The sequence below is a fragment of the Panthera uncia genome, assembly GCF_023721935.1.
Source record: "Panthera uncia isolate 11264 chromosome A3 unlocalized genomic scaffold, Puncia_PCG_1.0 HiC_scaffold_12, whole genome shotgun sequence".
Lineage (NCBI taxonomy): Eukaryota > Metazoa > Chordata > Mammalia > Carnivora > Felidae > Panthera > Panthera uncia.
In genome coordinates, this window is record NW_026057579.1 from 33,620,237 (window position 1) to 33,634,520 (window position 14,284).

Sequence of the window (14,284 nt, forward strand, 5' to 3'; positions counted from 1 at the left end):
AGAATTTATTTAATGTATGATCTAGCCACATATTTTTGTGCCAAATTGTGTTTTCTAAAAAGGAGGAATAAATAGAAAAATTACCAATACTCACCGTTTTATACTTGTGAACATGACTTTCAGATCTGTCATTTGGGTTATGGAGGTCTTTCAGAAGGAAAAAAATAATGAAAGCATTGATTAAATGGATTTACCATTGAAGGTGGTACAAAAGTCAAGTGAACTAGGTACTAGTAAAGAGTTTTTACAATTTATTGAAGAAAGCTATTTGTGGAGTAGATCTAGAAATATTTAACTTTTGAACCATATCATATGGTTAATAAAGTATTTTCAAATGTATTCTCTAATAAAATGAATCTTTTATTTTCACTAATCTAGTTTGTTTCTGTTTTCCAGATATTGTTTTGTGTTTGCTTTGGGATACCTCACAGTGTGCCAAATTACTAGAGTCTATATCTTTGATTATGGACAATATTCTGCTGATTTTTCAGGGTAAGAGTAAAACTTTGATTCAGTAGCCTGTTTTATCTACTGTCACGTTGGTGGAAGGACAGCCTATGGTTGCATTTAGTAGTTCTAATGAAAAGCTATTGACACACGTTTTTGTTGAAAATTCCTCTATGAGCCGAGACGTTTTCTTCATGTAAAGTGGCCTTTTGTAGTGCTTATAAGTCACCAAAATAACCTGTCCCTTTAAGTTGACTTCTATAAAATCTCCGAATGTGTAGCAATTGAATTTGTCGTATGGCATTCTGATCTCGAAAGCATTTCCTAATTTTACAGAAATGTCTGCCACCAGTTATAACTGTTGAAACCATCCCCTTCGGCCTGTATCCTTGAGTCTCTTTCTTTGATCTCTTGAGCGAATCCCTTTTGCACAGTCATTCACCAGCTTCTCTGTAAGATCTGGTCGCTTCTGCTTCTTAACAGCCCCTGACACTTTTCTTGGGGCCAGAGGTCCTCTGAAGTTTCTAGAGCAGGCATTTGAATATGTATTTTGGTTGCGTGCACTTTCACTTTCGTGGAACGTTCTGCTTTCTTATGTCTGCGCTCGACTGAGTAGCGGAAAGAACTTCTGGCTTTTTTGTTCCTTCAAAGGGGTCGTGGTCTAGTTGCTCCATGGTACTCTTCGTCCTGCAACGAGCTGATGAAACGTCCATTCCAAAATAGACACAGGCCGATCCTTAAGGACCGACTTGCGTACCATCCTCACAAAGGGACCTCTGCTAAGGATAAGCAAAGTCGAAAAAATAAAGTATGTCATGGCATCTCTGAAAACAAGTTACTCAACATTAGAAATGGACCAAAGTTGTATGAGCTTAGAGAAAAATTACTGCTATGAAACAAGAGAATTCTAGAAGTTGAAATTTTCTTTTTCTCCTTAATGGGATTCAAGTAGATTTTACTTTTTTAAAACAGATTAAAAAAATAGATTTGGATGAAAGGAGATCGCATGCAAAAGAACAAACAAATCAAGCCGAAACACACTGATTAAATACACTTTACAAACTAGTTAAATTAGCAATATATTGGGTAGAACAGAGAAATATACCCGGAATTCAGAAAAAGAGAATAGATGCTGGCGGTCTAGCTTATAAATAATAGATATTCTTGGACAAAAAGAGCTAATGGATGGAATCAGTAAACATATTGGGCACTGAAAATCTTCACGAACTTGAAGGTGTAAGCCCGGTCACACGTTGTCATTAGGGTATGAGAGCAGGACCTAGTTGTGAATGTTTACAAGAGTCAAGATCACTTAGACAGTTTAATCTTCCTGGGAACAGTTACCCTACTGTTCATCGCGGTATCCGTAGTGTTTACCACATGGTGACATTGAATAAACCCTTACTGGATCAATAATAATAATACCTCAGTTAAGAGGAAAGTAGAAAATACAGTGAGAAAATTGGGGGAAAGCAACAAACACAGAGTAGAAAACCTGAGCAGTGCAGGCAAAGCTGTGCTATCCAAGATAAGTCCAGAGCTTACTGGGGCACCTTGGGTGGCTCAGTGGGTTCAGCATCCGACTTCAGCTCAAGTCACGATCTCGGGGTTCGTGGGTTCGAGCCCCGCGTTGGGCCTTGTGCTGACAGCTCAGAGTCTGGAGCCTGCCTCAGATTCTGTCTCTCTCTCTCTCTCTCTCTCTGCCCCTCCTCTGCTCACGCTCTGTCTCTCTCTTTCTCTTTCAAAAATAAACATTAAAAAAAAAAATTCAGAGCGTTAGTGCTTGTGTTACAGTGAATGAAGAATGAATGAATTAAGCCTTTAGTACGAAATAGAAACAAAAAGAATACTCTTGACTAATTTAGTTTATGCATGTAGATAACAGAAATGTGAACATTAGCAGCTAGAAGTTAATACTGTAAAATCACGAATTTTCAAATGGCCTTCTTCAGTGCTAGGACACTGTAGCCACGTTCCAGGGACGCTAAGCAGGTGAGGCTGTCCCCTCTAGTCTCACTTCAGCCACAACTGCTCTGTTTTTCTAGCTTATATTTTGGGATTCCACATATATTTCATTTAACAAATATTGTGCTGCTTATATTTTTAAACTGCCAGATTTTTATTTTTTTTTTTAATTTTTTTTTTTTTTTAGTGTTTATTTATTCTTGAGACAGAGACAGAATGTGAACAGGGATGGGGCAGAGAGAGAGGGAGACACAGAATCTGAAACAGGCTCCAGGCTCTGCACTGTCAGCACAGAGCCTGACGCAGGGCTCGAACCCACGAACTGTGAGATCACGACCTGAGCTGAAGTCGGACGCTTAACCGACTGAGCCACCCAGGTGCCCCTAAACTGCCAGATTTAAAAAACAGTCTAACATAGCCAAATTGAGTTCATTGATGCGGTTCTTGTGAGTACAGGTTTGCGTGACACAGTGTTTACTGGGCCCTCACAACTGCTCTTTTGGTTGATCTAGTCATCACCTTTCTGATTTCTCAAACCTGACATTCTAAACTTGTTACTGTCTAGCTGGAGATAGGCTAACACTGTTAAAACAGCATAATTTCAGTGGCTTAACATAATACGTGTTTATTTCTCAGCCACCTTGATGGTCCACTGAATAGGGAGCCTTTGCTTCACACAGTCATTTAGGGAAGCTTCTTTCTTAGGGCTTCACCTCCGTCAGCATCTCTGGAATCCTTTTTTTTATTAAAAGGATTATTTTTAATGTGTATTTTAGAGAGAGAGAGCGCACAAGTAGGGGACGGGCAGGGAGAGAGGGAGACACAGAATCCGAAGCAGGCTCCAGGCTCTGAGCTGTCAGCACAGAGCCCCATGCAGGGCTTGAACCCACGACCCATGAGATCATGCCCTGAGCCTAAGTTGGAAGCTAAACCACCTGAGCCCCCAGGTGCCCCTGGAATTCTCTTGATTATGCTGATGGAGACACTATTGGAGAGCAAAGGGAGAGCATGCTTCCTCACCACTGCTGCTCACCCCCGATTGGAAAAGACTGCTTATGTGGCCCACAAATTAGAGGGTAGTTTGCAGTAAGAGCAAAATGCGTGTTTAAAAATAGCTTTATATGGTGTGGCTTTATTTTGCTGAAATGTAAAATTTCATTTAAAAAAATTTTTTTAATGTTTATTCATTTTTGAGAGAGACAGAGCATGAGTAGGGTAGGAGCAGAGAGAGAGGGAGACAAAATCCGAAGCAGGCTCCAGGCTCCGAGCTGTCATCACAGAGCCCAACGCGGGGCTCGAACTCTTGAACCATGAGATGTGACCTGAATCAAAGTCAGATGCTCAACCAACTGAGCCACCCAGGCGCCCCTAAAATTTCACTTAAATACTTAAATATAATTTACAAATGTTTAAGTATGTGGAAGAAAAACAACATAGCATTTTAAACATAAACCTGATACAAAACTCCTAGTTTAATGTGTAATTTTTATCCATTAAGAGGAGACATTTGATCATCATCAGTAAGCTGATAAAGATTAGGCAGAGACAAATTAGCTGAAAGAGGCCTTCTGGGAGAATGAAGCTGAAGGGCTTTTTTTCTTATTGGACACAGGACAGAGAAGAAGCCATCTAGAGGCAGACTTTCCCCTTAATGAAATATTTAGGCATTTAGAAGCCTTGAGTGTGTTATAATACGAGCAGAAAAGATCCTAACTTGAACCTAATTAGAGTAAATATCCAACATGTTGGGCGTCTGAAGAAGGTAGAGTTGAATAAAGTGGCCATCCTTTGTCCTGAACTGTGCTGTTGCCTTGAAGCTGGCAGCACAGGAGGTGGAACCAGGCTCTTGCTGAGGAACCGCATGGGAACTCTTCCGTCCGGGGCAGTCTTTCTTGCCTGAGTCACAGGAAACTGATATTGTGCATGTATATGAGTGTGAACATCTGTGTGTTTGGGGTGGGGAGTTGGACATGAGTTCAAGATACATTTGAAATGTTGATCAGATTAAAGGGACTCGTTTCTTAACAGAAGTTTCTTTTTGCAGAAAGGTCGAAAACCACTGTAGTCTTGACTTTCGTGGTAGCCTTAGAAAATAGAGGAGACATTAAAATAATTAAATAACTTCCCTTTAGATTAGCAATAACCAGTCAGCAAGTATAATAAAGGATCCTAGCTTCACAAGCAATGAAAACCATGACGATGTCTATCTGAGAATACACGTAAGAAGAAATGCACAGGACCTCAGTGTAGAAAACTGCAAAACTTTACTGTAGGATATAAAAGAACCCTAACGGGAGAAATATCTTGTTATTCAGACGGTAAAATTCAATATTATAAAGATGGGAATTCCTCTCAAGTTAATCTGTAGGTGTAATGCAGTTCAAGGTGGGGTTTTGAGGGAAATTAGATGAATTGAAAAGTTCCTCTAGAAGTAGAAATGCTCGAGAGTAGCAATTTCAGTACAAAACACACTCCTGTTTGTAAAGTAGCCGTCATTTAACTGTTACAGGACTGACACGGGAGTAGATAACACAGTGAAGCCAGAGGAGAGAAGCAGACCCATTGATCCAAGAAATACAGGGACAGAATAGAAACGGTGGGAGAATAGATCCGTGGGGAAAGCCCTTCTCGATTATTAAGTAAATGGTGTTGAGACAAAAGGAAGGTGACTGCTTTCCTTCTATGTAGGTAAAGAACTTGTAGACGGAAGTTAAGAGCAAAGTTGTGTTGCAGAAAGGTAATGAGTTCTGATTGGAGTATGTTGACTTTTGAAGGGGTAGCTGAGTACAGCCACCAAAAGAGATGTACAGGACATAATTTTCCATTCAAATTAAGGCTGTGTTTTAGAGCTAACCACGTGGTATCAGATGCTCAGCAGACGTTTCATCACTGCTTACTCCCGTGTGTTTGTTCAGCTACGATTTATGGAGCACACGCTCTACCTTTTGCGAGGTGCTCAGTACTTTTGTAAGTGACAGTCCTGTCCAGCATAAGGGACAGACGGTTTGGTCTAAGAGCTACAGGTGCGATTGTCGCACGCACTCCTAGAAAGCCTCGTTTGAGTCTGATTGTGGATTCTCTGTGCCGCGTGCCGAGCTCTGGAAGGCCTCTCGCTCTCATCTCCCTCCTCTCACGCTGTGCCCAGTAACTGTGTTGCAAGTGGGATGGATGTAAATTATTCAGCCCAACCGCTAAACGGCAGTGCTCCATTGACCCTGTTTCGTCCCGTGGGAGCATCTCCCACACCTTGACCTACATTTGTTTGGAGGAAACATTCTGTCTGGCAGCTACTAACGTAGGTCGAGTTACCAAGAGTAGATGGGCTAATCTGTGGCTTGATTTGTCTGGTTTCTGCCCTCCGCAGGCCTTTTCTACCGTTACATCCGTTCACAGAGCAGCGTGCTTTAATGAGATTTATCAGAAGTCTTCGGTTTTCTTAGGACTCTGAGCCCTCACGGTGTGTGCCCGGCTCTGCCCCGCACCCCCGTCCCGGCTGCCTTCCTCAGTCGTCTGATGCCCACGGCCCTGCTCTCCTGTCAGTACATTTGCCTTTGCGCCCAGTCCGTTCCCTGTGCTCAGGGCGCCCTTCCTGTCCAGCCATCGGTGCCTGTCCACCACAGCTAATCTTACGGGCCCAGATGACAGGACTCCAATTCGAGGTTTTCCCCTGGGTTTGAATTTTCTGTCATCCCTGCACGCCTTTCTTCGGATGTCTCGTTTGGCTCATGACACTTTTTTATATAGTTATTCACATACCTGTTCATCTCCTGTTTTAGTGAGAAAGCCTCATTAGAGACTGCACTTTACAGCTAATTACCGTGTCCCTCCAGGGCCTTGTGCTTTAGTAGCAAATCCACTGTTTAGTAAAGAAGGTTTTATCAAACATTTGCTGTCTCTCAGATACTGTTCGAGGTATTTGTTATACTGCTGCATTGTTTAATCCACCCAGTGTTACTTTTATCGTTTTTTAGATAATAACTTGGAGGGGGGCTGACATAGCTTCCCAGTCTTCCAAATTGATCAGTGGTGGGGTCAGGATTTAAGTGGGGTTTTCTGACTCTTGTCCCGCTGCCTGTTCACTGCCCACATCTCCACCCGAGTGTCCAGGAGGCAGCTCGCACTGGACACGCCTGAAACAGACTCCCCGATGCCCTCTCTGCCCCTCCTGTGATCCTTCTCCCTTGCCTCCGTCCTTCTGCGTGGTTGCTCTGGTCAAAAACCTTGGCAGCATCGGGGCTCAAGCCCTGCCTCGTATCCATTGTCAGACTGCCGGCCGATCCTGTCGTCTTTACCGTCACATGATGGCCAGGCTCCATATCAGACCACACGTGTTACCACCCTGGTCTGAGCCACCACCCTCTCCTGCCCACTTATCCCCCTGCGGCTCCTCAGTCTTTTTTTAAGAAGTTTGGTTTTTTCATTTTAAGTGTATTTATTTTGAGAGAGAGGGTGTGAGCAGGGGAGGGGCAGAGAGAGAGAGAGAGAGAGAGAGAGAGAGAATCCCAGGCAGCCTCCATGCTGTCCGTGCAGAGCCTGACATGGGGCTTGAACTCATGAACTGTGAGATCATGACTTAAACCGAAACCAAGAGTCTGACGCTCAACTGACGGAGCCACCCAGGCACCCCTCCTCAGTCTTTTCAGCCCAGAGTCAGAATTCACCCATTTTTTAAAATTTTTTTTAAATGTTTATTTATTTTTGAGACAGAGTGAGACAGAGCATGAATGGGGGAGGAGCAGAGAGAGGGGGAGACACAGAATCCGAAGCAGGCTCCAGGCTCTGAGCTGTCAGCACAGAGCCTGACGCGGGGCTCGAACCCATGGACCGTGAGATCACGACCTGAGCTGAAGTCAGAAGTTCAACCGACTGAGCCTCCCAGGAGCCTCTAGAATTCACCCATTTAACACCAAGTTGCTTCCGTGCGGAAACCCTCCCTCGCGTGGGTCACTCAGCTCCAGAGCCTGCTGGGTCTGACCCTGACCGCTGCCCCTGCATGTCCCCATCCTCCCTCTGCACCTCCTCTCATCCCACCAGTGGCCTTCTGTCTCCCCACGTGCTAGTCACGCTTCTGTTGAACTGCTGTTGAACTGCTTTCCTCCTTCCTGAACATTCTTACCCCTTCAGGCTGCTCTCTGCCTTGTTCTCACTTGAAATGTCACCTTCAGGGTGAGGCCAGGTCTCCTCCCTCCTCCCCCCACCCTGCTTTGTGCCTGCGCTCAGCACTTGGCAGCATCTGGCGTAGGATGCGTTCACCTGTTGACTGCTTCATTATCTCTCTCTGTCCGATGCACCGTGAGGTCCGCGGCACCGAGAACTTCACCTTGTGCACGGTTGTGTCTCCAGCATCTGGTTTCTTGTAGGTGCTTGTTAGATACCTGTTTCTGAACGAGGGAGTAAAGTGAACGAATGAACGAGGCTCAGAAACCCGTGGCCCTCTCCGTGATGACTCACTGCGTTTTCTTTGGCATTCGGTATGTGGGGCTTATTTTGGCCTCGGTGGGTTTTGCTGTTTGTGGAGGAAAGAGAGGACCACACTGGAGAGCTGACAGTTGGGCTCTGTTGTCAGGTGACTTGCACCCAGTGGCAAGCTGACCTTTGACCCGGCAGGTGCTTGCGGTTGCTTTGTCGCATCCGTGTATGTAGATGGGCTAGAGATAGCCTCTCCTGGAGGTAATGGGCAATTGAGGCAGCGACTGTTCTTTTCGGCATTCGGTTTCTTTTTTATTTATTTTTAATTTTTTTAATGTTTATTTGTTTTTGAGAGAGAGAGAGAGAGAGAGACAGAGCATGAGTGGGGGAGGGGCAGAGAGAGAGGGAGACACAGAATCCAAAGCAGGCTCCGGGCTCCGAGCTGTCGGAGTATGAACTATAAACCAACTATTCTCATTATGTGTAGAGACAAAAAAATGTATGTAAGTGTTTTTTAAATTTTTGTATCCTTTTGTTTTTTAAATTTCAAGAAGTGTAGAGCTTTTAGTTCTTGTAGCAGGTAGGGTTTTGTTTTCCTTGTTTAATATTACCTGAAACTGTCTCGTCGGCTGAAGTATTCCTCCTGAAACGTTAGATTGCACGTTTCCGCACATTCCTAGCCGAGTGCCACGGGGAGTAAATCTGTGTACTTCCACCTAAATACAGTGATGTCATCATGTGGAAGGTACAGGTACCTCTGTCTGCAGCCCTGAGCTCCCCTGTTGGAGATCCTGAGGCCGTCCACCCCCTCCCTCCTCCATCCCTGACTCTGCCACAGGGAAGGCAGAGGGTCTCTTTTGAAATTTTTTTTATATATTTAAAAAATTTTTTTGTTTAACGTTTATGTATTATTTTTGAGACAGAGCATGAGCGAGGAAGGGGCAGAGAGAGGAGACACACAGAATCCGAAGCAGGCTCCAGGCTCTGAGCTGTCGGCACAGAGCCCGACATGGGTCTTGAACCCGTGAACCGTGAGATCGTGACCTGAGCCGAAGTCGGACGCTCAACTGACTGAGCCACCCAGGCGCCCCTCAGAGGGTCTTTCTGATTCGTGTCAGGTGATCTCAGACTTCCTAGGACCCTGGAAGCGATTAGCATTTGGAGACCCCAGTAGATGCGAAGTCAGCAAGTAGTTAAAATGTCAGTAAAGGTCTAAGTGAAATCATGTGTGAGTCACTGAAACAGGTATTTGTGAACAGAGTGCCCTCTCAAGAAGACCCACAGCAGGTACTCTCTGAGAACAGTGGAGTTGTTTTCGTTTACAAGTGTTTTCTCCACACCCTGGGTTCTGCTGTAACGAGGTAAAGTTGGTCCTGCTCTGGTCGGCTTCCTGGTCAGGCACATGGCCCGTGTTGGCCTCACGTGTCCATTTCCCCCTCTGGTTTACTTTTCTCAGCTCTCAGTGATCTGTTCATGCCTTGCTGAACTTTCACTGTAGTACTGGCTTACTTTCACTTATAACCCACTCCTTTTGAGTCTCTGTGTGCTACTTCTGCCTTCTAGCATTTTACTGTCACATTCACCACCCCCTGACCCCACCCCGTGACAGGTTGGACCAGAGACATTGGAACTGCCACCTGTTTAAAACCAAAGGGAATAGTCGGGGCTAACCATCGCCAGTAAAGGGAACAAAAAGATGCCGAGACGTTTTTGCAAACCAGTCGGTCCTTTGAACCCGTGTATATGTCTAGTGCCCCAGGTGCAGAGATAAATAAGTCGGCGTTCCTGGTGTTCAGTGGCCCAGGATTTTTTGTGGTGACAGGAAAGCAAACAGAAAAATGACAAACAGTACGGTAAATGCTTTCAAGCACAGATGAGAATGGACAGGCTAGAGGGAGTCCGACCAACCTGTAGAAGGAGTAAGAGATCTTGACCGGACGCTCGGAGGAGTCCGTTTATTTAGTGTTTCTAAAACATTTACTCAGCACCTCTCTTGTGCTAGGCACTGTGGGTTCGGTGGTGAAAAAGACTGTCGGTTCCTTACCTCGTGGACTTTCTGGAGAGGAAAGACAGATTTTAAACCAACAATGAAACAGCCACGAACGTGAAAATATCTTGGAGGAGGAAAACGAGAAGCTGAGGTTAAGTGACGGGCGAGTGTGGGCATTGTGGCAGAGGGGCTTGAGGTAGAGCTGTCCGCGGGCCTCTTGGGCAAAGTGATTCCTCAGCCGTCCTTGCAAAAACAGTTCAGGAAGGGACTAAGTGGAGGGAGCAGCATTTGGAAAGATCCTGGGGCATTCAGCCCTGTCACATTCACCACCATGAGGGCTTTCACGAGCCATCCTGCAGCCTGCACGGCACATAGCACAGGACTTGCATGGGGAGGCCAGGTGGCCAGGGCACAAGGAGGGCATGCACTCACAAAGCACATATTTGCATTTTTGGAACATCTTATATATACACACCTAGCAGTTTGTCATTGAGTTGATTTTTTTTTTTTTTTAAGTAAGCTTCACGCCCGGCGTGGAGCCAAGCGTGGGGCTTGAACTCAGGACTCTGAGATCAAGACCTGAACTGAGTTCAAGCGTCAGATGCTTAGCCAACTGAGCCATCCAGGCACCCCGTCACTGAGTTGATAAATTTAATAATTATTTTATCAGTGGTTTTTATTATGACTTGAGGTGAAATGGGAATTAGCATTTAGAACTGAAGAGTATTATATAATTCTTTGCTGAGCTGTATTATGAAGAGAACTTAGGCAGGATGAGAAAAATGATTCTTTTCCCCCAAGGAAGTGGAAATCATTATTTTTGCAATCCTCGGAGGCACATAAAACATCCCGAAAGCTAAAACGGCAGCTGGGTGTTCAGAGAAGCCTGGGGGATAGGCTGGCTGAGGGATCATTTCCTGAGAGTGAGTTGCGTTCACATAGGAGCTGACTTTTAAGGGAGCCCACGGGGAATCTCCTCCCTTCTGCACTTTGAGAGCACCTGCCATCTGACAGGTTTTTCTCTTCTGAGATCTTGCCTGTTAGGTGAGGAGAATGAGCTGTAAGTCCTCAGGGGTCTGGGTCTGTGTGTCGCATTGCCCCTGAATGCCTGAAGGCATTCTCCTTTTTTTAGGTGTTGAAGGATGCTCGTGTTCGGCCACGGGTAGAGGTGATGCTGACCGGTCTCGTGCTCTGAGCAGTGGGGACAGGTGGAAGGCACGGGGTCTCTGTGGCGGAGTCTGAGCCGCCTCCTGCCGCATGTGGGCTGTGGGGCTGGCCTTCCTGAAGGCCTTTCCTTGGCTGCACATACCTCCGAGCCTGAGCTCACCCTCTGCCTCTCGGCAAAACGCGATTTTCTGGTTTTAGTGGAATATTCCAAAACTATAAATAAATAACTTGTGATTAATTGTTCTTTGATACAAACGTCAGTAAGCTACCGTAATAAAGGATAAAGATGTATCCCGGTGGTTTTTTTTTTTAACATGGATTTATTTATTTTTCCTTTCCAAGGTATCCATTCAATTAGAGATTACAAAACAGGGGGAAAATATTGCCGTTTTCTTAGTTGTAACACGACTTAAAGCCCTCCGTAACGTGCACGTTAGGTGCTATCTCTGGGGTGGCTCTCCCAGACCCTTGGTCCCTGGGCCCTAGACCAGTGAGGTGGACCTTGTCCTGTTTCTTCGTGCCCCATCTCTTCTGTTTTGTTCTACGTTTCTCACCCAGTCTACCTTAATTTTCTACCTATTCCCCTTTTCCCAACTCATTTTTCACCTTTAAGTCAGCCGAGCCAGAGGGCAGCAGTGTGGCGTGTTGAAAAGTCAAGATCGGGAAGCCAGGGCCCAGCCTGATGCCTGCCTTCGCCTCCCTCTGGCCCCACGTCCCAGTGCTCCTAGTGCGTGAGGGAGGAGGCGGGTGGTGATGCTCACACAGGGCCTCGCGGGGGATGAGCATGCGTTTCTCTTTCCCTCCCTTGCTTCCTCCTTTCCTCCTTGCCTCCCTTCTTTCTTCCCTTCCTCCTTTCTTTTCTCTTTTTCTCTCTCTGCCTGTCTCTTTCCCTTTTCGTTTCTTCACTCTCTCTCTTCCTTCCCTCCCTGCCCTGTTTCCTTCCTTCCTTCCTTCCTTCCTGCCTGCCTGCCTGCCTGCCTGCCTGCCTTTTAAAGCAAGGGAGAAGCCCTAACTCCCTTAGCCCCTATACCTTCCCCAAACATAGCAGCCCTTGAATTCCCTCTTTGAAATCCCTTGGAGGTCTTTTTTTTTTTTTTTTAATGTTAAAAAGTGTCAGGATTTTGTGATTGCATAAGTGGAATAAACTCTTTTTTCTTTTTTTAAGAAATATAATTTATTGTCGACTTGGTTTCCATACAACACCAGGTGCTCATCCCAACAAGTGCCCTCCTCCCTGCCCATCACCCAGTTCCCCCCGCCTCCATCAACCCTTAGGTTGTTCTCTGTATTTAAGAGTCTCTTATGGTTTGCCTCCCTCCCTCTCTGTTTGTAACTTTTTTTCCCCCTTTTTTCCCCCATGGTCTTCTGTTAAGTTTCTTAGGATCCACATATGAGTGAAAACATATGGGATCTGTCTTTCTCTGCCTGACTTATTTCACTTAGCATAATACCCTACAGTTCATCCACGTTGCTGCAAACGGCAGGGTTTCATTCTTTCTCATTGCCAAGTAATATTCCATTGTATATATAAACCACATCTTCTCTAATACGTCATCAGTATTATTTTAAATTTCTCCTTTTAAATATTTATTTTTTTTATTCTATTACAGCCCAATGATGATAATTACCCAGAAGATCACTAGTTTGGCTTATGAAATTCATGATGGTAAGAATTTAGAAATTAACTTTTCATCACCGAAAGAAATCCTATTCAAATATACTTTCACTTGAGATAAGACCCTAACTTTCTGCATTAGAGGAGGTAAGAGACAGGAGTATTCAACTCTGCTTAGGTTCATTAAAGTGTGTTTATTTACTTTTTTTTTTTTTTTTGCAGTTTTTCATCTTAATTTCACACCTGATTAGTGACAAAAACAGTAAGAGTGGGGTCCGTCATATGACCAACATTAGTGGCAGTATAAAATATAAAAGAAATAGACATTTGGTCTCAATCAAGTTTTATTGGTCCCTGCTTCATCTTTGTTACATTTTTATTAATTAGTATTTGAATGCTTTTCCCCCATCCCTTATCCCTTATATATACAATACACGCACACACAATTCCATGTATTTTTAGCATAAGTATTTATATATTCATATTTTCAATCTTCAGTGAATGGACACCTTGCCATAGGAAATGCTAACACTCTGGGCTGTGAGTCATGAGTTAGGCTCTGGTTTCTTCCCATCCTGGAGGGACATCCCCATCAGACTGGTCATCCGTAGTGGCCCACAGAGCTTTTTACGTGGGGTTTTTAGCCCCACTGCGTAGAGCACCCATCCTGTGCCATCTGCTAAGGAACACCTACAGATATGTTTTCAGTATGTTGTTTGCTTCTTAATTTAGTTCTCCTTTGGTCTTTAAATTGGGCTTAGAATCGGGGCGCCTGGGTGGCGCAGTCGGTTAAGCGTCCGACTTCAGCCAGGTCACGATCTCGCGGTCCGTGAGTTCGAGCCCCGCGTCGGGCTCTGGGCTGATGGCCCGGAGCCTGGAGCCTGTTTCCGATTCTGTGTCTCCCTCTCTCTCTCTGCCCCTCCCCCGTTCATGCTCTGTCTCTCTCTGTCCCAAAAATAAATAAAAAATGTTAATAAATTGGGCTTAGAATCTAGTAAGTTGATGTGTAATCGTAAGTCCTGGCCTCCTCTTTGGGGAGAGAAGGTAAAGATGATGTATGTACACAGTTTTCATTCATTAGAGTCAGAGAGAGGTAGGGAAATCATTTCTTGCTTTATGTTGAGCTTCTGGTTCGTAATACTGATGTTAGTCAATCATCTAACAGTAGAAACATTTTGATGCCCCCTTCTGTTTTTTTTAATGTTTACTTATTTATTTTGAGAGGGGGCAGAGAGCGTCAGCCGAGGAGGGACAGAGACAGAGACATAGAATCCAAAGCAGGCTCCGGGCTCTGAGCTGTCAGCACAGAGCCCAACATGGGGCTTGAACCCACAAACCATGAGACCATGACCTGAGCCAAAGTCAGATGCTCAACTGACTGAGCCACCCAAGTGCCTCTTAAATGCCGCCTTTTGAAAGTCAGAGTGTTTATTATAAAATATGCTAGCATTTTAGAATTTTTTTTTATTATTCTCAAATTAGTTAATATACAGTGTAGTCTTGGCTTCAGGAGTAGAATCCAGTGACTCAGCACTTACATATAACACCCATGGAATTTTTGAGTTAATAATAATTCCTCTAGAGAAGTCTCAGATTTGTGCCTTGATGTGTATTATTTATCTTACACAGACCTAGACATGTTGGGTTCCATGGTGGTCCTTTGACGTGACTGAACCAATGTGACAATGAGA

The 14,284-nt window shown here is 44.7% G+C and overlaps 1 protein-coding gene across 3 annotated transcripts in view; it reads left to right on the forward strand.

Annotated features, from left to right (window-relative positions):
- MBOAT2 (membrane bound O-acyltransferase domain containing 2) overlaps window positions 1-14,284 on the forward strand; it is a 128,573-nt gene that overhangs the window by 86,818 nt on the left and 27,471 nt on the right. For 2 of the 3 annotated variants that reach the window (XM_049652575.1, XM_049652573.1), the window contains exons 4-5: window positions 397-492; window positions 12,589-12,644. In XM_049652575.1, the coding sequence (XP_049508532.1) occupies window positions 397-492; window positions 12,589-12,644 (152 nt within the window). The remainder of the gene's footprint in view (window positions 1-396; window positions 493-12,588; window positions 12,645-14,284) is intronic. The other variant, XM_049652574.1, reaches the window with a different exon arrangement.